The sequence below is a fragment of the Aristolochia californica genome, unplaced genomic scaffold (genome assembly GCF_029961685.1).
Source record: "Aristolochia californica isolate CCGP_79_NKW_82.1479 unplaced genomic scaffold, dmAriCali1.0.hap1 SCAF_7, whole genome shotgun sequence".
NCBI lineage: Eukaryota > Viridiplantae > Streptophyta > Magnoliopsida > Piperales > Aristolochiaceae > Aristolochia > Aristolochia californica.
The window spans coordinates 30,882,332-30,906,403 of NW_027182268.1; the positions used below are offsets into that span (position 1 = coordinate 30,882,332).

The window sequence follows — 24,072 nt, forward strand, 5'->3', positions numbered from 1 at the left end:
AACAATTCTTTATTGTCTAATTATGGATCAACCTGCCCAAGAAAAAATCATTGGGTGGGGCACACATTGGAAGGACACGAGACACAGTGATAAGACTCATCACCTGTTGTTTTGCCATCTCCTCAAAGATATCCCGTGCTTCCACTGCGTTCCTATTTTGGTAAAAGCAGACTATCATGTCGACGCCATGTCTTCCACTGTGGTTCCCCTTTCTCTTGTCGCCCTTTCTCCCATGTTCTCCTTGCCTTGTCGGCTGCCGGAATAAGAGAAACCAGCGGCTGTCTAAAGAGTTGAGGAAGAAGCTTCTTGGGCTTCTCGAGGAAGTTATTTTGGGGTTCCAAAACTGAGGACGAAATATTTGAAGCTTCGGCAGAAGAAATTGGAATTGTGGCGTGTGTAAGGACATCTTTTGTCCCGTGGTGGTGGTTTAATGTTTTGAATTTTTCTGGCTCGTGGCCTTTCTTCCCGTCTGAGACAGCGTCTACTCGAGCGATGGCGTTGCGTTATGTGAATTTTTCTTGCTCGGTGAGTTTAGGTCGTATGACCTTCTTTTTACGGCAATGATTTTCTTCGATATGGTATCACAAGACTAACGTATCTCACACATACCCTAATCCAACTCATCTATTGATTTCTACATCTCCTGAAGTATGGCAAGCATTTCCTCTAGGATTGATGAATCGATCATTGTGTTCTGGCTCTGATACCAGTTGTTATGATCTCAGATCTAACACAGCGATTCGTAGGGAAGAAGAAGAGAAAGAAGAAAATCAAGTCGAAGGGAAGTTTGAAAACCCTAGGTTCATTAAGGAGAACGCACACCCCTGAGCTCGTTGAGGAGAACTCAAAACCCTTGTTTACTCTAAATCAATTCATTTTTTTCTCATTATTCTTACCCCTTAAATAGGGTTCACCCTTACAAGGTTTAAAATGAAATATTACAAAAATGCCCATGTGACCTATTAATTCTTTAACTGAAATAAAATAAAGTAAAGTAAAGAAAAATAATTAATTAGACTCTAAATAACTTAGCAATGTTATTATGTGCATAACATGGTATGTCTGTCCTTTATATCCCCAACTTGAGGAAAAAAAATAGAAGAAGAAATACAAGAAAGTGGTATTTTACTGTACATGTAGCGGTAATTTTTATGTGACAAAAATATTCAAGAAAGGGGGAGAACAAAAGATAAAAAAATTACATCTACGAAGAATTTTTCAGCAAAAGAAGATTGAAAAACAAGAATTTTTTTTCTTGCAAGCTAAAGTTATAAAGTCCAACTTGAGGGAGAGTACTGAAGAGCATGTACGGGAGAGTCTTACAAGACTCTCACATAAAAAAGTCTCACAAAATAGTAATTAATATGGCAGAATCTTGTGAGAGTTTCATGGAGGATGGGCCCAAGTCCATAAGATATGGATCCACCATGATCACATGAGGTGGCATGATGAGTCATCACACGAGTTGGAATCCTTATCACATGAGTTGGAAAATTTGGCAAATCTTCCTAGATTAACGTAATTGTTTTATCTTCTCTTGATTTATGTAGATTTGGATAATCATGATTGGTGTAATTAGGTTAAGTTCTAAGGGCATAATTGTAAAATTGTAATTTGATTAATCTATAAATTGAGCTTCAGGTGAAGGGTTAGGATATAAGTCCATAACTTCTTCTTGCTCTTGTTTTCTCTCAATGAGTCCCTCTCTCTTTTTCTCCATGAGCTAAATTCATGGAGTCTTGAAAATCAACATGGTATCAGAGCATTGATTTTCAGGATTTCAACTATGGTTTTTCAAGATTCATTCTTATCTCTTTTTTTTCATAGTTTTTGGATTTTTTTTATTTTGTTGCTCCTTTTTTCTGCTGCCCAGCATTACACAATGCTGTTTTTTTACCTTCTTATAATGTACAGCTCCTCCGTAGTCCGTTATCATCGATAAGCTGACGCCAACCATTGGGCCTTCGCATTGTATTGGATTTTTCATCAATGCACACATTTACTGTCCAAATACAAAGAAGTAGCAGAGAAGAGAAAGGCTAGGAGAATTATGCTTTCTACTACTAGTTATTGTAAGCAAAATGAAAATATTTCTACTGCCGCTATGCATGACCATCCCAGAACCGTACTGCTCTGGTTGGCCTGAATCCGGCCCTACAACCATCAGCAGGTGATGCGTGTAATTCCATTAAGCCTAGTGTCTACGACGATGATCTTGCTAATGTTTCTCTGATGTCTTCCACGGCAATTACAATCACTATTTTTTGGGATGTTCCTGCTTTCAAAAGATCATATTTACATTACCTAGTTTGTTGCCGATTTTTTTGGATGATCTTCATTGCCTTTCATATTCCTCTGCTTTATCCAGCCTGCTGGCTGGTTTATTTTGGGAAGATTGTCAAGTAGGGTAAAATTATCTCACGTCTCTCTTGCTAGTGCACTACAGAAAAGGAAGGAAGATTTCTACATGATTTTCAATCCCGAAAGTTACTGCTGTTTTATTTTTTGGAAACTCCTCTGCCATTCCGGAGACATGGACCCGGCTGATTGATCTTATTGTGATTGCCATCCGAGACCTCTCGTTGCGGTCCCACACTATTTCCGAAAACTTATTTTGATCTTACTACTGATTTTCTAGAAAATCCACTTATCGGCATTTAATCTGCCAAAAAGAGGTCTCTGTTTCTGCTCATTGGGAGATGAAAGAAAGTTTCCTTCACTACTATTGCATATTTCTCTAACTAAGACATTATTTCTGGATTCAACAGCAAGCTATCCGATCATCTATCTTTATTTATGGAAATCTTATCTTTGTTATTTTTGGAAGATATATATTCTGCTAGATTGATTTTCTAATCGAAAAGTTCTCCGAAACTTTCAGCTGGCGGGAGTTATCATCGGTCGGAAAGTTTCCTTCTATTGCTAGCTATCTTCAAAAATATTTTCCGAGAACTCCACTTCTCTCGTTTGCCTCTATATTTTTTGGAAAGTTCCTTGTTCATCGCCGACTATCCTCTCTAACTCGCTGTTGTTTTTTCAAAAAGTCTTGTTGTCTCATGGTTGTATCACCACTGATTTTCAGAAATTCCCATTGCCTCTACAATATCGTTGTCGATTAATTTCCACTGGCTTGTCTCTTTGGCTACCGTTTCTGCTACTTGGTTTCCGTAGGAAGGCAACCCACTGAAGACGCACTATTGACAAAAAAATTCCTAAGTTATGAAAAATTAAATGCAGCACTAGTTCTGAGTCTTGTGCCAGCTTGTGCTTGCTCCAGCCAAACCCGGACCGGGCCTAGTTAACCCACCAACCCCAGGTTGCTTCTGTCCTGCCGAATGAACTCGAGCAAACTCAAACGAGTCAACTCGATCCGGGTCAAATGATTCAACCACTTGTTTTCTGCGTCGATTATATAGGCCCGGGTCCTGAATTCTATACATATTTCTTCCACGACTCAGCTATATTGGTCTACTATTTGACTCGATGCAACTCGATTCTATTTTCTCTGGCAGGAATTACTATTTTTAGGTATTGGTCAACATATTATTTGGTGCAGATACTCGCATCGGGTTATTTCATGAGTTCTTTTACAAAGGATGTTTATTGTTTTCGTTCGTGTTATATGGGCTTAGGCCCATTTTAGCTGCTACAATTGTGTCTCTTTGGATGAAACATTATTATTTAAGGACTTCTCAGTTGTTGATTTTTATCAATATTGGTTATTTTGATGGGTGACGAAGGCTAAGGTGGCTCCAGAATATTATCTTTCGGGTAATTACCCATTACCCCCCCCCCCCCCCCCCCCCCCCCTCAATTGGCATTTATTACTCCTACCACTTGAGAGTCAATGTCTAGGGTTTAGACACAGTGATGGAGGAATTTTATTACACTTTTGAGCATTGCGTATAGACCCACTACCTACAGAAGATAGGAGTGTACCTTACATCCAGCATGGGTTATGACTAGAGTATAGAGCAATGTTATACAGCTTGGAGTGATTTTACTCTCACTTATCTTATGCCAAGAAAAGACCACCAGTGTGAGGGGGAGTGTTGGAAGACATGGAGGACGACCATTTTATACGAGAAGATCCTATACACTATTTGCCACAAACTAGGACTAATTGATGTTCTCTCACCCCCAGCTTGAGGGGGAGTGTTGGGAGATGGGCCCAAGTCCATAAGATATGGATCCACCATCATCACACAAGCCAATGGGACCCACCATCATCACATGAGGTGGCATGATGAATCATCACACAAACTGGAATCCTTATCACATGAGTTGGAACATTTGGCAAATCTTCCTAGATTAATGTATTTGATTTATCTTCCCTTGATTTATGTAGATTTGGATAATCATGATTGATGTAATTAGGTTTAGTTCCAAGGGCATAATTATAATATTGTAATTTGATTAATCTATAAGTTGAGCTTTCAGGGGAAGGGTTAGGATATAACTCTTCTTCCTCTTGTTTTCTCTCAATAAGTCCCTTTCTCTTTTTCTCCATCACCTAAATCCATGGAGTCTTGAAAATCAACAAGTTAAAAGGTGTTTTCATTATTTCAATCTTATATTTATATTCAATTATTTAATTAGGCTAGGACTTATCTTTTAAGTGTTAAAATTTGGATGTAACTAGGACAAAGGGTAGTTTAATTGTAATCGGATTCTACTTGTATCTTCTATTATAAATAGAAGCTAAATGTGTTCAAATTATAACAACTCAGTGAAATATTTCTCTTTTCTAGAAATTCAACAAATATCAATTGCAAATCATCAACAAGCACCCGAATAATCTCCCAAACTATAAATGCGGAACATGAGTTCCTCATCAAAGGCCTCTAGCCAAATGTTATGCACGCAATAACATTATTATTTTAATTGTTTTCTTTAATTTACTTTATTTTATTTCAGTTTTAAGCCACAAGAGTATTTTTGGAATATTTTATTTATAGGGGTATTTTTATAATATTTTATCTTAAACCTTGTAAGGGTCAACCCTATTTAAGGGGTAAGAGTAATGAGAAAGACAAGCATTGATTTTAGGTTAAACAGGGTTTTGAGTTCTCCTCAACGAGCTCAGGGGTGTGCGTTCTCCTTAACGAACCTAGGGTTTTCAAACTTCCCTTTGGCTTGATTTTTTTCTTCCTCTTCTTCCTCCCTACGAATCCATGTGTCAGATCCGGGACCATAACAATTGGTATCAGAGCGGGAACACAATGAGCCATTCCCTAGAAGAATGGATTGCCATGTGCAGAAAATTATCCCTAAAAGAATGGATGGCCATGCGTAGAGAATTACGCAGAGAATTGCCGAAAGAACATGCACGTGGTATTCACAATGAAGGGGAAACAATAGGTGAATGGCGTGCAACTTACATTAAAAAAATTTATGCAAGGAAGCAACTGAATACCGCAGAAAAGGTCATAGAACCTCAAATCTCTGAGCACAAAATAAGCACCGAACGAGAGGCAGTCAATCGAGACGCTGTCTTGGACGAGCAGGAGAAGCAAGAAATCAGAGAGCCCTCTGTCTCTCCAGCGACGACGATATCCGAATTTGGGGACTCAGAAATTTTGAAATCGAAAGGGTATTCAGCACACCCTTCATCGGAAAATTTGGAATGGGGCTCGACATCAAACCCTTTCTCACCGGACACCATACATCTCCCCCAACAGAAGACACATGAAATCAGAGAACTCTCTGTCTCGGAAAAGCTCCCCAAACTTCCGAAATCAGACGGCAAGGACCCAGATTTAGGGAAATCGGAAGAGTATTCTGCCAAAATCTCGTTGGTAAAGGTTGATTTGGGTTCGACCTCAAACAATCACTTTGCACAGCCAGCAGAATGTTTCCCAGAACAGCAAACGAAAAAATTTTGATCTGCCTCTGTCTCGGCAAATCAGTTCGGTCGTCCCTCCACTGTCTCAAAAAATTACAAGCAGTGAAGCCCCAAAGGGTTGCTATTCGTCATTGGAAAAAGAGGAGGCGTCGACGGAAACAAATTCAGTGGGCTTTGGCTTCCGGATTAACACTCTTAGTGTCAATCTCACTCTCAGTAGGCCAGCGGGGAACCCACATCAATTTATTTTTGGGTAAGTTTCTGACACACCCTCAATTGATATGTATAAAAAAAATTTCCATGGGGGTGAAGGAGCTTCAAGGAGCTGAGCAGCAGTGACGTTGCTCGAATTTTTAGACTAGTGGTTTTCTGTTCCGGGAGTCAGAGAAACAGAACCATTTTGATGCATTTCCGGCTTGTGTGTATGACTTCCGAGAGGGAATTTTTCTGGGGATGATGGGAAGGATAGAAATATTTGTTTGGATGTTGTTTTATCTTTCTATTGATGTGAACAACAGCAGTGTGCATGTTCCGTATCAATTTGGCAACCTTGTGTGTAATTTTGGGGATGATTTGTATGCTGGTCGACCACTGTTCGTTAAAATTCTTCAACCAAGGCAAGGTGATGAACTTTTGTTGGGTATTCAACCTTGTGTGGACTGCCTCTAGAGGAAAGGGTTCTTGTGCCTTAGGGCCAATGCCTGTCAGGCCAGAGTTCACTTATCAATTGCCTTTGAAGAAAATATTTGGCGAGTATGGAAACATTACAAGCATTGTAGTAATGAGAGAAGGAGATGGGAAATCCAAATGTTTTGGACTTGTTCACTTTGATCATGCAGAAGATGTTGCTCGAGTTGTTGTGGAGTTTAATGGAAAAAAAAATTGATGATAAGGAGTGGTACGTTGGGAAGGCACAAAAGAAATCAGAAAGGGTGATGGAATTGAAGGGACAGTTTCAGCAAAATAATCAGGAGACTGTTGACAAGTACCAAGGGGTGCACCTGTACTTGAAGAACATGGATGACAACATAGATGATGAGAAGCTGAAAGAATTTGCCAGTTCCCAGTTTATTGTCTTAACATCTCCTCGAGGAGCATTCATTACAGCATTGGCTATTTCAATGCTTTTGTAGTTAAGATCCTCTCTTCTTGCAACAGAAAATCCTACTACATGTCTCCGGAGGCTACGGAATTTCCCTGAGAATGTAGACTTGAAGAAATTGATAGACAAGCCAAAGTCATTACAAGCTCTAGCACTGGAAGCAAATACTTGTTCATCTCCTTCCTCCAGTATTTCTGGTGCAGTGAAGCCAACATTTGCCAGAGGGTGCAGTCTTTCATCAGGTTCAACTCCCCCTAGAACTCCTCTTAACTCTTTATTGGATAGTTACTGGGAAGAGAAAGGGAGAGTACTAAACAGCAATGAAAATCCCTCTAATGGCAGCCCCAATGACCACTTTCTCTATGGAGAACAAAAGGGTTCTTCAGGTCAAGAAAGACCAAGTCTGGTGAGAGCAGAATCACCACCTTCTTCAATTAAGAATCAGAAAGGAAACAAGATTTCTCAATTCTCTGTTAGGAGAAGGCTATTAGAAGATTTGACTAGGGAACTTTGTGAGTTAGAGGCAGAGGATGATAAATCGACTTCCAATGCAGTTTCAACAAGTAAAAATCCTCTTTCAGTTGATTTGGAAAAAGGATCTTTTGATGGTCAAAGTGTACACACCGGTGGTCAATGGAAGAATGGAAGTTTTACCTATTGTTCCAGTGCAATCCAATGCATTGCTAAATTGGACGATGTTGTTTTGACACTGCAGAACACAGTGCTACCAATTGTACCACTGCTGAAACCAATACTAATTATTCAGAAAGTAGTAGCAGCAATGTCGTATGGCGCACAATTATCTGTTGTTGTGAGCACAACCGATACTCCTCTGTAGGATGTAACTAATTCTGACCGGACTAGGACAGCAACACAAATACTTTTTGTTATTACTATATGTCCCATTAGTGGAGCTCTTGCACCAAAGATGTTGCTCTCTCATATTGTTGTTGCTATTGCAGTGACGATAAGGTCACCCCAGCAGCAACTACAAACTGCAAAATATTCTGCAGCTCAATATTGTGCACAGAAACAGGACCATGGATTGGACATGGCTTTGGATAAGAAATTTATAGCTTCATGCACACCTGCCTGGAAAAGTGGCCGGCAAGTATACATAGATATGACTATTCACATCGTGAATCATGTTGTTGGCACAATGCTAAGTCATGAAGTGACAGAAAGATACCACAGAAATGGGATACCTAAAGATAACATCCATGTGAAGGTGATAGGCAGTGCTGGACAAAGCCTGGGTGCATTCCTCTGTCCAGGGTTCACTCTTGAGCTAGAAGAGGACAGCCATGACTATGTAGGCGAAGGATTATCTGGGGGGGAGATTGTAGTGTATCCTCCTAGAAAGAGTCAGTTTGATTCAAAGGAAAATATAGTCATTGGTAATGTTGCTCTCTATGGAACACCTGGAGGGGAGGCGTATTTTGATGGACCTATTGTTGCGGGGGTTTGTGTGAGTAACTCAGGGGCTAAAGCTGTAGTTGAAGGGGTTGGAGATCATGGTTGTGAGTACATGCTAGGAGGTATTGTAGTAGTACTTGGGAAAACTGGCAGAAACTTTGCTGCAGGGATGCTTGGGGGTGTTGCATATGTTATTGATATGGATGAGCAGTTTCACCAAAGGTGCAACCTTGAATTGGTGGATCTGGCCAAAGTAGTAGACCACGATGATATCTTTTCGTCGAGTTTGTTGGGCAATTTTCTTAACATGGACTGGGTACAAAGATTGAGGTTATTAGGGACATGCTGCATTCTGCCAATGAGGCAACCGTTGGGCCGGATTCTACAATGGCTGCTAATGTCGAAGCAGAAGTTCCCAGTGGCACTGGTGATAGTTCAACTTGTTGTTCGGTTGCTTAGTCCTATTGGGGTATACTACAGCAAGTGACGCAGGCAAAAAAAAAAAAAAAACAAATTCCTTCTCTAGTTGGATGCTCCAGTCTTGTAGACTAAAGGGCTGACACAAATATCGCGATTGATACTTGAGAACGGATGGGGACACCTTCGAGCTTGAGGACAAACTCTTTCTTCCAGGGGGGTGTATTACTATGCACACAATAACATTATTATTTTAATTCTTTTCTTTAATTTACTTTATCTTATTTTAGTTTTAAGCCATAGGGATATTTTTGGAATATTTTATTTATAGGGGTATTTTTATAATATTTTATCTTAAACCTTGTAAGGGTCTTTGGAACCACCCCTTGGATAAGAAAAGAAAATAAAAAAATAAAATATTTTTTTTTACTAACTATTTTTTAGGAATAATAATGATCAAATTCGCATTTTCTTTTCTTTTCTTTTCTTTTATAGGGGTTCCAAACATACCCTCAATCTCTACATTAAACATAACACACTTCTAAACGGTAATTCTGAAGGCTTTTACCCTAAGACTTTGACCAACTTAAACAAACAATCTTTATTGCAACTCATCTCTAATTGCAATGTACACATGCAGTTCAAAACAAAAATATTCATATTGTCTTTTTGAATAATAAAGGATTCATATTGTTGGTACAGTCGAATGCAATACTACAATAGCATACGTCTGAACCTGAACCAGTTTTTTCATCTCATGGTCAAGCCAAGTGAAAGCCACTTCTCAAAACAAGCACAAGTTACTCCCGCCTATAGTATTGCTGCCAGCCCAATTTCCCCATTGAGATGTACTTGAAACGACACAGGCTTGTTCCACTGTTCATAGGCCAACCACCAGAGGTTCCAAAATTATATTGCAAGAAAACAAAATGAATCGAAACTGAATACAGGTGCTTAAGATACATTAAAAGGGAGAACAATGAAGTTATGCATCTAAGCAGCCATTATCTAAGACACCAATCACAGTGACCCAAGGATGGCTGAACCATTATTAGCAACAAATATCTATTTGCTTTTGGATAGTTAAACTGATGCTGACTAAGAAAGATATTTAACAAGAAAAAAAAAGAGACTTTCCCCAATCCTGAGAATATATGTTCTTATTTACATGACTTCAGATCACGTTACCAGTAATACAAAACAAGACTGGTACTCACTTGTACGTGCATGTAAATGTGAAATGATCAAATCTTGTTATCAAGTCAGCCGCTGTTTTGAACGGGCCAAAACATCAAGGAGAATCTTCTTCCTTGGTCCCTACAACCAAGCAATCTCTCATCAGAACAAAAATAAGATTTGAGTACAACAAAATGGGATTAAATGGTAATGACAAGTGCTCAAATACTAATATCAAAAAGGTAAGAACTGACTTGAAGTTCCCCACTTGACACCTTGAGATAGAAATAAACAGATATCTAACAAGCAGTAATCTACTGAAGCTATAACTGTTATATATAACTAGGACGTACTTTATGAGGTATCCAGGTAAATGGCTTCCAATTGTTATAGTCCAGCGATGGTATCAATTTATAGACAAGACAACAATCTCCAGGCACTCCCAATTAAGAAATTATCAGATCAAACCTACATAATTACTGTTGTTCCTGCATTTCTCTAAATTTTGTAACAGAAACTCCATCCTTTTGGCACATTTTATCAACTGCTAAGTGCACAAACCAGAAAGCAACCTGACTGTTTACCCAGGATTCCAGTTCACATATTGAGGCAAAAATGTTGACATGATCAATCTGTTGTAAAAAGTGAGCTTACCGCCCATATCCCTAAAAATTTAGAAAGGACGACAATAAACCTACCTGAAAAGTAAGTTCCAAATAATTAGGTTCATTTTAGAACGATAATCTCTATACATTGAAGAACAGGTATGGAAGAGTCTTACATGACTCTCATAGCAAGAAGCTTCACAAAGCTACGATTCATATCAGAACAGGTATGGAAGAGTCTTACATGACTCTCATAGCAAGAAGCTTCACAAAGCTACGATTCATATCACATAGTCTTACAAGAGTCTCATAGAAGAAAATCTCACAAAAGAGTCTCAATTAAAAGGTGTTTTAGTTATGTTAGTCTTCTATTTATGTTCACTTGCTTAATTGTTCTAAAACTTGTCTTTAAGAGTTAAAACTTTGGGTGTAATTGGAACATGGGTAGTTTAATTATAATCCTATTCTATTTGTTTCTTCTATTATAAATAAAAGTTCATTGTACTAGTTAAAAACAAGTCAGTACATTATTATTTCAGCAAGTTCTAAGAGTTGACCCAATCAACCCACAAAGATAATGGGATCTTTTTCTTATCTACCATCTTTGTTAGTTATGTTTGTGTTCTTTTTTTTCTTCATCATTGATGTTTTCCAGTCCCAATACCCATTTTTCCTTTACGTTCGCATCTCCATACTATTGTTTTCATATGCAAGTTATATATTGATGGAAAAGATTTTGAGTCTATTTTCCAACACAAAAAGAATTTTATCAATCAGATTTTTTTACAAAGAGAAATCAACATTTTAAGCAACAAAAATTATGCAGCACGAGTGACTGCAGAATGCTTCATTTTTCGAGGCATCTTTATAAAGAAAATTATATCTCTAAAGAAAGATCTTTGAGTCTAGTTTTTTCAGAAAAAAAAAAAAAAAACAGTCTGGGCTTCTGAGCTAATTTTGGGAGATATCTATATTTGAATTAGCAAAGGCCAAGTAGTAGGAAAGGTTGGAGCGATAGTAGAATGCTTCGTTTTTCGCAACGTTTTATACTAGAAAAAACGAAATTTTTATACGGAAAATTATATCTCTAGAGAAAGATCTTTTAAGTCTAGTTTCTTTAGAAACAAATCGTTTCTTTTGAGAGATACCTATATTTGAAGTAGCAAAAGTCAGTTCTACCGAAAATATCTCCTTTTCCTATTTGTTCTCCTATTACTTCTCCATGCATTAACGTGAATTGAGTTTCCTTTTCTCATAGAGTCCTAGTTTTTTAGTCATATTTCCCTTCTAATCAGAGACTTTCAATCAAACTTAAGGACTCCATGTTGGCATCTAGTAATTTGGTTTTGAGGGAAGATCGCATAAGGGCCTCCTCTCTAGTGTTGGCTTGTTTGTCTGCATCAATTGCATATCTTCTGCATCATCATCTCAAAAAAATATGCTTATCCCCCAGAAATTTCTTTGAACTCATACTTGGTCAAACTTGTTAGTCATTTTTATAGGTCTACAGTTAAAATCCTTTTCGAATTTTATCATCGTGAGTGTTTATTATTTTTACCTTTTATCCCCCCATAACCTTGTCTCATCCAATCTTCCTTTCTCCTTTCATCTCTTCTTGGACTCTCATTTACCCTTTTAGGCCAACCCCTTGTTAAGATGATTAGGTTGGTCTTTTCTTAATATATACAGGTGGTTGTTTAAGTCTATTAAGAATTTTTACACTAGCAACCTTAGATGAGTTTTTTTATCACCGTCCTTTGAATGACATGCATTATCCTATATTCGAAATCCTTTGAGGTTGGTTTTGTTTCCTTTTCATCACCCATATTTTTTATTTTTTTAGAGTTTATGTTCGATTGAGTATTCATCCATGGGACACCTTGATGGAGGAGATAACTACTACAGTTATTTTTTTGTTCAAGCTGGTATCACTGTCACTACTTCCCAACTTGAGGAGTAGAATAGAAGGAGAAAGATGAAGGATGAGGTAGGGGACAAAATCTACTATAAAAAATTCCACGTAATTGTGGTAATCGAATTTTATATCACCTGAATATCTAAGTCAAAAGGAGTACAATATAAAGAATTTTTTATTGAAGGCTCAGAATTTTCTTCATTGCAATTTGTAGTTATAAACTACAACTCGAGAGGTAGTGTTGAAGAACAAGTATAGAAGAATCTTACATGACTCTCATAGCAAAAAGTCTCACAGAGTAACAACTCATATGGCAAGGTCATATAAGAGTCTCACAAAAGAAAAATCTCACAGAAGAGATCAGTTAAAAGGTATTTTAATTATGTTAGTCTTTTGTTTATATTCAGTTACTCAATTGTTCTAGGACTTGTCTTAAAGAGTTAAGACTTTGGGTGCAACTGAGACATTGGTAGTTTAATTATAATCTGATTCCACTTGTTTCTTCTATTATAAATAGAGGCTCATTGTACTCAGTTAAAAACAAGTCGATGAATCATTATTTGTTCTCCAAAAATCCAACACTATAATTAGAAACTTCTCCTTTGCGCATGCCCCAATTTCTTAGACATGGTTGTTGCAGACACAAACTAAAATAAATGAATCACCAAGAGATGAAAGGTGATATATATAAGAATAATTACTAATACCTTTTCTAGGGCATACAACTCAAAAAATTTCAAGTCACAAATGAGAGGGTGGCATACATGTTCTCACATACTTCATGCATAATGTAGGCATCACACATGAAAAGTGACATAAAATTTAACAGAAATAGTAGTGCAAATGCCATATGAAGCAAGGTGCCACCAATAGGACACATGGCAATGATCACAATTTGTGGTAGCACAACTAATGGCTGTTATCACAACACAATTTCATGCAAATAGTAGTTTTCAATTTGTTTTATGCAACTTTTCATGTGCAACATACACATCATACATAAAGCATGTAAAGACTTGTGCGTCACCATCTCATTTGTGGCACAGAAAATTCCAAGTCTCGATGGATTCAATTTACACCAAGTCACATACAAATGTGAATGAAAATCAAGTTGCTAACCAATTAAAGGCCCTCACAAACCTTGCCCTAATTTGTGAAAACGATGCACCACCAAAGAAATCAATTCCCACTTGATACGACACTATGGATCCTCTCTTTTTCTTCTTTTTTTTTCAATGTTGAACCTCATTCACTAGTGCAATTTGACTCCAATAGCTCTTACAAGAACCTCTTTTGTGACCCCTCCAAAAGCATGCTGCAAATGAGACACTGCCATGCATGACCTCACATACTTCATACATGATACAAATATCACAAGTGAAGAGTCACATAAAATAGAGCAAGTATGAAATCTTTGGTGGCACACATTGTTACCGGCACTCGTGCCTCCATTGGCACACATGGTGCTAGTTGGGACACTTATGGCACCATAGCAACTCACAAGTTGCCACCATAGCATACGGTTCATCCAAACATTGATTTTCACTCTATTTTATGCAACTTTTTGTTGAAGAGAAGATATGGAAGGCTCTTACATGACTCTCACAGTAAGAAGTCTCACAGAGTCAGAATTAATATGGTTGCGTCTTACAAAATTCTCATAGAAGGTGGTCTCATAGAAGAATCTCAGTTTAAAGGTGTTTTAATTATGTTAGTCTTCTATTTATGTTGAGTTGTTTAATTAAGACTTATCTTTAAGTGTTAGAATTTGAGTGTAATTGGGACAATGGTAATTTAATTGTAATTAGATTCTATTAATTTCCTCTATTATAAATAGGGGCTCATGTACTCAGATTACAACAAGTCAATGAAGTTTTTCCCTTTTCCAGAAATTCAACATGGTATCATAACAGTTTATGTGAGTTGACTCGGTCAACTCATAGAGATAATGTGATCCTTTTCTGATCTATCATCTCTAGTAACTTAGGTTCGTATTCTATCTTTTTTCCTAATTTTTAGTTCTAATAACCGTTGTTTTATTGGTGTTCGCACCTCCATACTTAGCTTTTCATAATGTAAAGTATATATTGATGAAAAGATATTCAAGTCTACTTTCCAACGCAAAACGAATCTTGGCAATCGAAGTTTTCTCCAAAGAGAAATCGATATTTGAAATAGCAAAGGTCAGACTGCAAGAGAGTTTCAAGCAGCAGCTAAAAACTACAACATTTGAGCCGTCTTATGCCATTAAGAATGAGAGTTTACAGGGAGAAATTATATATCCAAAGAAAGATTTTTAAGTCTATTTTCTTACCTACTTAACCAATTCTCAATCTGAGTTTTCTAGAGGGAGATATCGATCCTAGAAGAGTTAATAGTCATGCTGGCCAAAGAAGAAAGAGTACTCAGTTCGGCCAAATTAAAAATTCCAAAATATATTTCAAAATAAGTATATTTTATGAAGTGAAGTTATACTTGGATTAAAGGTATTGAAGTCTAGTTTTAGGAGGAGAAAATTCCATGTCAATCTGATCTATATTTAATAAGATATTCGCATTGGAGTCTGCAAAGGTCAAGATACAGAATGAAGAGAATCAAGAGGTCATAAAAGAATCAAGAACGAATATTTTTATGTCAAATTTGATATCAAATTAAAAATATTTGAGTCTAGTCTCTTGAGAAACAAACCGTTTGTGATTCTGAACTATATGTTTGGAAATATTGATTTCAAAAATATCAAATGACAGTTCTATCAAAAATTTCTCTTTTTTCCCTATTTTCTCACCTATTATCATTTCAAGCATTGACATCATTTGAGTTTCCTTTTCTCCTAAAATTCGAGGTTTTTTGCCAAATTTGTCTTCTAATCAGAGAATTTTGGTCCAACTTAATCACTCCATGATGTGCTCATTCAAGATATCCAAATATCTTGCATCAATGATGTTTTCAAGTTTTTTTTTTTTTTTTGTTAGTTGGTTGTATATCTTCTACATAGTTAACTCCGAAAAATTGTGCTCACCCCAAAAAATTTATAATTGGTCATGTTTATTAAGTTCTACTGTTATAGTCTCCCCTAGTTTTCCATAGTCACTTCCTTTTGGTTAAAGTTGTTTTTTTTTTGTAATAATGGTTATAGTTGTTTTCCTCAAGTATTTCTTCAGTTTATCATCTTGTGTTTTTATCACTTCAAAGCAATGCCTAGACCCACTACTTAAAAAGTATAGGAGTCTACCCAATATTCAGCTTGAGTCAAGTCTTTTATTCTTCACCCAAGAGGTGATTTGTGTTTGAACTACCTTTAAAAAGTGAGTGGTTTTTTTTTAAGCCCTAAAGTTGGGCTAGTTTTTTACCTTTAAAATTGAGCGGAGTGTGTTTCAGACTATGACTGTTTCGACTGGTGTATGGAGCTTTGTCGCATGGCTAGGTGTGATTTTCTTCTCCCATATTGTGTTTTGTCCAAGTTGTCTCTATGTCCTTTTTATCCCCAACTTGAGGGGAAGAGATACAAGTACAAAAAATAGGTATTTTGTTCCACATGTTGTGATAATTTTTTTGTGACCAAAATATTCAAGAAAAGGGAAGCACAAAAAATGAAGTTTTTGCATCTATGAAGAATTTTTGTGACAAAAAAAATTCAAGACTAAGAATCAATTTCATTGCAAGCTGAAGTTATAAACTCCAACTTGAAAAGATATGGAAGGCTCTTACATGACTCTCACAGAGCCAGAATTAATATGGTGGAGTCTTACAAGAGTCTCACAGAAGGTGGTCTCACAGAAGAGTCTCAATTTAAAGGTGTTTTAGTTATGTTAGTCTTCTATTTATGTTTGAGTTATTTAATTATGCTAGGACTTATCTTTAAGTGTTAGACATTGGGTGTAATTGGGACAAGGATAGTTTAATTGTAATTAGACTCTACTACTTTTCTCTTTATAAATAGAGGGTCATGTAATCAGATTACAACAAGTCAATGAAGTTTTTCTCTTTTCCAATAATTCAACACTTTTCATGTGTGATACACATCATGAACAAAGCGTGCAAAAGACCTGCTCTTTACCATCTCATTTGTGGCTCAAAAAATCCCAAGCCGTAGCGAATCTAGCTTACTTTACATCGCATACATGATATGTAAAAACAAAGTATTAACCAATTATAGTCCCACCCATGCCTTGTCTTAATCTCTAGAAAGCACTAGAGAAACTTGTTCCTCACCCTAAAAAACACTGCACAGTCCCTTTTTTTCCTTTTGAACGTTGAACCTCATTCTATTGGTGTGATTTGAACCCAAGAGCTCTCAAAAAACTCCTTTTCTCCCCATTAAAAAATTTTGAGTTGCAAATGAGACGATGACAAGCATGTCCTCACATGCTTTGTGCATGATGCAAGAGTCACATGTGAAAAATATATATATAATGGATTAGAAATAGCATCACTATTGATAACAAAGCGTAGTGCTGTTTGCAACATTGATGATGTTGAAGTAGCTCATGTGCAGCCACTGCAACACAGTTTCTTACACATGGTAGTTCTTGCTCCATTTTATGCGACTTTTCACTTGTAGCACTCACATCATGCATAAAGCATGTAAAACTTGAGTGTCACTACCTCATTTACGGTTCAAAAAATCCCAAACCTCAATGGTTCTGTTGAGTCTTAGATCAAACACATGATATGTGTTGATTTTGTAACCTTCCAAACAGCAACAAAAAGGCGATGTTATAGAAGAGGCAACGCAGCTAAGACAGCGGCAGTAAGAGAACGTGATCTTCCAAAAAAACTCTTCTCTTCTCTTGCAACTCCCGTCGGTTCATCTGATTGGATTGTTGTCAGCAGAGAGTTACGAATGAAGCAGCAGGGATGCTTTGCATCCACTAATACGATCTAAGAAGAATATGTTAATAGTTGGCATGATCTCTGCATTGTGTGACTCGGTGTGTATGTTACGGTCCCGGGTCATGGATCGAGTAACACGGCATGGGATTTGTGAATCCAGCACTCAGAATTTAACTCACTTCACGTCAAGGGTCTGTATATGAGTATTTCTCCTTGACCAGTGCTCGGCCAGGAGGAAAGATCCTCTTTTGAGGGTCCTACCGAGTTGCTATGCTAGGTAGAAGACCCCACAGCAATGCTGACCTTGCTAGAGCAAGGTGCTCTCTTTTCTTGCTCACGACAAAGAGGGTTTGGCCCTCTTTGTTGCTGCTCTAGCTAAGAATGCAATCCTTCTTTCTTAAATAACTTGAAACACGAGTTTGGGATAGATTAATACCTCTTCTTTGATGCTATGATCAGCTCCCACGTTGCACCAGGATTGCTCAAGATTTGAGGATAAAAATCCTCACTTTGCTGCTCGGTAAGGGAGGAATTGAGGCCTCTCTTGCTGCTGCTGTCGAGAAGGAGGATAGACCTCCTCTTTGGGTTCGGAAAAGGGGCAGGAAGCTCCTTTTCTTAGTAGGGATGATGGTGGATGAATTTGGGTGAAGATGGATGGCAATGGAGGGTGAAGGATAGGTTGGAGTTTTGGAGTAAACTCTAAACTCGAGATCAAGAAGAGATCTCAACCTGTTTACACTAGGTTATTCTAAAATCTCAAAGTTTACCTATTTCATTCATACCTTTCCCTTAAATAGGTCACGTCATGGAGTTTTAGGGTTAGGGTTACAATAATTCCCCATAATGCCCTTACTTATAAAGTAATTAGAAATAACTCCTACTTAAAACAATATAAGAAATAAATCCTATTGAGTGAGTTGTTGTCTCCTTTGTTGTGTGACTCGGTGTGCTATTGAGTCCACAACACTCTGGTGTTTAGATTCGGAGAAATTTTCGACGATTGACGCAAAGAGATTCCCATCGAAGTCTCGGGCTGGATGACAGTGGAGATGCCAAGTCTCAAAATTCTTCCAAAGCAGCTAAAAGTGTAGGTGTCATGATAAGAAATCTCCTCTACAAGCAGGTTTACTTCCCATGTTTCATAAAGAAATCCATACAAACACAAACTTTCTTCTCGGGATCACATTGCTTAAAAAACTTTTGAATCATCAGTGGTGAGAGCTTTGATCATGCCAGCACGACAACCTCTAAAATCCTTAAATGTATCTTCCACTGTCCGAGGAGTATAGGAAGCCCCCTCCATGTCTACCAGGGGATATAAACATGGAGTGACACAAAGCAAAGAAAGAAAACAAGCGATAGAGTAGGGGAGAATGAACAGAGCTTCTAAACTAATTAAAAAAATAATAACCCACAATACAACTCGGAATAGAATTCTAAAAGAAACCATAGTTACGAGTCCTGAAAATCAATGCTCTGATACCATTTTAATTTTCAAGACTCCATGAATTTAGCTCATGGAGAACAAAGAGGGAGACGCTCATCGGGAGAAAACAGGAGGAAGAAAGGTTATGGACTTGTTATCCTAACCCTTCCCCTAAACTCAATTTATAGATTAATCAACCTACAATATTACAATTATAACCCTGAAACTTAACCTAATTATATCAATGTCATCTCTATGAGATGACTCTTTATTTACCATCCTGTCATCATTGTATGGGCCTGTGGGCCTTCTCCTTGATCTATGGGCCTTGATCCCATCTTCCACATCTCTTGGATGTGTGGGCCTTCCTTGGTCTTATGGGTTTGGACCCATCTTCCAACACACTTGGATATGTAGGCCTTCCTTGGTCGTGTGGGCTTGAGCCCATCTTCCAACAGAAACCAATTCCTACTCTATTATTTTATTTTTTTTGAATGTTGAACCCCATTTTCCTATGTAATTTGAACCTAAGATGATGCGCGCACACACACACACACACACACACACACACATGTAGCAATTGAGTTAAAGGCCCAATCCCCAAGATCCTCAATATATTGACACTCAAAGTTCTAGAGAGTGATTACCTAGAAAATATAGTGCATAAAGAAATTGACATTTTAGCTTGTCTAAATTTAGAGAAAACGATTTCTGCCATTAAGGGCCCTCACTAAGTTCTTATCCAATGCCTGTTTCAGTTATGTGTATCCAAAAGAAAAGAAAAAAGAGTTTTGTGTTTCTATCAAAACATAGAACTATCATCCTAGTAAATTATACCAATAAATCAGCACATGCATAATGCGACACACAAACATGCAGAGAATACACAATTAAAAATATATACCATTGGTATTCCCAATGCTTTGAGATCATTGTCCCCCATTTGCCTCAATGCAGTCATGTCAACCTAAAATTGAAACAAAAGACATCAGTTTCAAGAATGTAGATTCTAATGAGCTTCCAATTCCAACATAAGATCCAAATGCTGAACAAAACTAAAGTCACCTAAAACAACACCAATTAGGGTAATTCTAGTCTTTCAATCAGAATAGATATATTGCATTGACTATGATTCAACAATAGATATCAAGATATGAATAAAAATAGAGCAGCAATAAAGGGTGTTCTTAGTCATACTAAGCATAAAAATATCCATGAAGTGAAAAGTAAAGCTCAAATAGTATCAAAAGGAAAGTTGTTATGTATTACTTCCTCTGCCTGGAAGAGAATGGCATATTTCCCAAGACCCAGCAAATTCAATAAGCCAGCAACAGTAGCTGATTCCTCAGCCTACATGAGAGAATGACAATAAATAATAAAGAGACAAGCACAAGAAATATAGGGAAAAAAACAAGGGTGAAGATCTCATCCAAGCAAAGGCCTTTTATGTGCAGCTAAAAAGGTTTCAAGCTGTGTCATTATGTCTTTTCCTTTTGCAGTAGCTAACAGAATTTTACCCTATGGCAACAAAGAGCAAATAAGATGACCACATTACTAGCCTCAACACTCTCCACTAAACAGAACCCATTTACATTGACTTAAAGACAAACAGCAGCTTCTACATAGCAACCAGAAAAACAGACTCTAGTAGACCTCGCAGAGGTCACTAGATATTGTGTGAGAAAATACAGATTCTAGTCATAAAGGAGTCTCCAAAGTTGTTCTAGTAAAAGCTACTCTGATGAAGAAAAGCTCCTGAAGCATAAATATAAAATATGTGCCAACCTTGCTGGGTCAGCCAGTAAAAAGGCCCACCTACTAGGCAACAGTATTCATCAAATCACTAGGCCAAAAATGATTTAAGGCAGATGGCCAGGTATCTAATTTGGACCATGCCCATTAGAAGTAAACTACAAACAAAAATGTGATTTACTCATTAAATAGAAAGAAAACTATTTACTCATTTTAAAAGAAGCACATTAATTTTTTTTAAGAAGATGCACAATATTCACTATACCCAAATTAGAAATGGTCATTCATACCGGGCCGGAAGTCTTTTGCACAACTCCACTAGGTGGAGCAAACCGTACAATACGCTTTGAAGGTTCAATGGGTGCAACTGGTTTTGTCATCTGACTTGAAGGCCTTGAATCCTGAACTAAATTCTTTTGGGCAAGAGGATGGGTAGTTCTAGAAGGATCAACAGGTCTAGACCTAATTGGTGAAACATTTCGCAGCTCAGTTATACTTCTTGGAGGAGAGATACCTCCCATAGGAGAACTTATAAATCTATCAGTATGCCTCAATCCATCAAGTGTCCAATTAGAACTTGGCTTCCTCAATGAGTCCACTTGAAGTAAGTCATCCGCACTTCTGGTGGGCAGGATTCGCCTAACAAGGCCTGGAGGATTTTGTTCTACCATGCGCTGCTGCATATCACTGTATCTCAAAGAGGGTTCAAGCGTTCTTGACAGCTTCTTATGCAAGTCCACTTCATATAGTTCAACTCTGCTTGGTTTCTCTCTAGAATATCTTTTCTGCATGAGCTTGAACCTCAAATCGTCTCGATTAAACTGAGTATCTTTTAGTTGCTCAAGGTGTCAAACGGCAATGAAAGAAAACGCAAAATATACAGAAGTTGAGTTAATATCTAAACTTGTTTTTTCAGTAATCCTATCAATCAATTTTAAAATTGTAATCAAGAACAGCAGGTTATGGTTCTCATAGCATTGTAGTCCACACATGAACCAAAATCATAAGCCATAGCATCCCCTACAAACAACAATATGAAATTCCTGTACTACATTAAAAGGATACAAGAACCAAATTGCTTTCTATCATCTGCCTCATTATCAGAAAGACTCCATCTGTGACTTTCACCTCGTTGGCTGGCAAACAAAAGCAAATACAATTCAATCCTAAGTTTTTAAAAGATAAATAAATAAAATAACAGTATTCACTATAAAAGCCGGCATGGTTTCAGTCATAAGAGTAACACAACCCTAAGTTTTTACAAGATAAATTGAATAAAAAGCAGTCCTCGCTCTAAAAGTCTGCATGCTTTTGTACCAAAAGTGTAAAGCTCTGGAATGCAGGGAATATGTGAATGCAAAAACTAATCAGATTTTGAAAGTTCTGTTTCAATTCAAGGAGCAGCACTGTCTTCAAAAATAAATATATGAATATATTATTTATTGATTTAAGAAAAGAAGCAGCATTTTATCTAAAAATGAAGCAATTTGACCATCTCATTTCCCACAAAGCACCCTAGCTCAAACTCCGACATAACTGGAGAAAAAACATGCCTATAAAGCAGTCTCACACTAAGGCCGATCTTGTTACTGTTGTCTACAACTTTTCCACCACTCCTAACCTGTTAAATGAGATAAGCACAATATCTTCTTGCTTCTTGTTGGAAGTACTCAAACCAAAAACAATTTTTGACTAAAAGATTTTTGTGAATAGACTGACTCGAACTCACAGACTAAAGAATATCAACAGGGTAACATCATTTTAGAACATTATAACAAGTAAAACACATACCGCTTATTTTTGGCTGGGCCATCACACAACTTAAGATTGTCACTATTGGTTCCCAATCTCTCTCTAATGGGCCTTTTACTTCCAGAAGGATTATACTCAGAACGTGTACCATCTGATGCAGTCCCTGCTCTCTTCACCACCTAGATATCAGCAAAACAGAAATGCACTTGCTCTAAGAAATTCATCAAAAAAATAGTGAGAGGACCAACTCATTGACGGGTAGAATTCAACTAAGACCTCCCATTGCAACATCTAAGCAAGAAACCTTCTTTTCCAAAAACAAAGAAGAAAAGGAAACATAAAAGAAATTGTAAAATATCTTCAAGTCATTAGATGAACTTTATTAGCATCAATCTTACCACATAAAACCTTAAAAAAGCTTGAGTTACATTCAGAAACAAGTTATCTAACTTCTAAAATTTTGAAAAGAAAAGAAAGAAAATAATAACAACGATATCTAAAGCAAGACCCATAAGTCAAGAATTATGGTACGTTAAGAAACAGATGAAACAAACAAACAGCAAATGAACTAGTTTAGTTAGAAAATGCAGATTCTACAAATGTTTCAAAATCTGAAACAGACATCAGCTGACTTCCATTAGCTATTTTCTCGCAGCAAATGAATATTTGCATAATCCGTAATCTTAGTACGAGGAATATGGGCAGTGCCTTCGACAACCTTCCATTAAAATAACAGCACTTGCGTGGCAATGAAGCAAACATCACATTACAAGAGAAGCAGATGAATCCAAAAAGTGAAAGAATACAGAACCCAGAAATGAAAAACTCAAAAGCGGAAAAGCGGTATTATCGCAGAGTATCAAATTCCCAAGCCCCAGTAGAGGGAAAAACATAAAAAAAGTTACCTGACCACTCTGCCCCAGGGTGATGGTAACTTGGGGCTTCGACATCTCTCGAAATAGTCACACACTTTTCAGCTGTTCTGAAACCCTAGAAACAGCATTAACAAATTATCAGACATATACCCTGTCTATTTAACGAGATTTATGCATGAAACAAACTGGATCATGAAGTACATAAATTCCATAAAGCGTCTGCAACTGGAAGCATAAATTCCGGAAATCAAATGGATCATAACTTATACCTTGTTATAACTCAAAATTAAGAAAAGAGACTGCTTAGACCAATGCAAGAAGAACTGTGGGAGCTTCAGAGTTCAGAGGATGCCCGCTCCTCGTTAGCAGACAATCGAGGTGATACGAAAGAATTTCCTTTTCATGGTGGTAACACTTTTCTGCCTCTGCCCACTGCCTTGACCGAGGTCCGAATTTGGTCCAAGTGCAACCGAGGGCAATGTGCTTAAAACTCCTTTTTTTAAGGCCTTGTATGCCAGTAAAAGTTTGAAAATGTTTTTATGATTATAAATTTGGAAATTTCTAAATAAAGCATTATTGGATATTATCGTTTTAAAATTGTTGGAAGAAGGGTTCAAGCCCACGAGCTTAAGACAAGAAGCCCACACGTCAAATGAGTAGCATATGTGTAAAATATGGTAATTTTCATAAAGATGGCATAGAAGTATAATATGTATTCCTTTTATGTCTTTTGTTTTAACAAGTTGTAGCCCTAAAGGCATTGGCTAAGAGGTAGGGCATTAAAGCACTCTCCTCTCTTTTTACAAATTCGTCCAGCCCTCATTTTTCTTTTTGAGACCCTCTTCTCCCTTAATCCAAACTCTCTCCGTCCACGTTCTTCTTCTTCTCTTCTCCTTCTCTTTTCTTCTTCTTCTTCTTCTTCTTCTTCTTCTTTCTTGTTGATCTAAAGTTTCTTTTA

General features: G+C 37.3%; 1 protein-coding gene across 2 annotated transcripts; it reads right to left on the reverse strand.

The window, feature by feature from the left end:
• Nucleotides 1–9,367: 9,367 nt before the first annotated feature.
• On the reverse strand, nt 9,368–23,572 carry LOC137937031 (uncharacterized). 2 transcript variants are annotated; one of them, XM_068782054.1, is made up of 9 exons: nt 23,384–23,572; nt 23,145–23,229; nt 22,279–22,418; nt 21,553–21,623; nt 20,778–21,316; nt 20,005–20,085; nt 19,640–19,702; nt 9,998–10,097; nt 9,368–9,656 (listed from the first exon to the last, which is right to left on the reverse strand). In XM_068782054.1, the coding sequence occupies exons 2-8, from the start codon at nt 23,187–23,189 to the stop codon at nt 10,038–10,040; spliced, it is 999 nt and encodes a 332-aa protein (XP_068638155.1). In that variant the 5' UTR covers nt 23,190–23,229; nt 23,384–23,572; the 3' UTR covers nt 9,368–9,656; nt 9,998–10,037. The 2 variants fall into 2 exon arrangements, with proteins under 2 accessions (XP_068638155.1, XP_068638154.1); XM_068782053.1 differs by lacking the exons at nt 9,368–9,656; nt 9,998–10,097 and adding an exon at nt 13,520–13,791.
• Between the last annotated feature and the right edge of the window lie 500 nt (nt 23,573–24,072).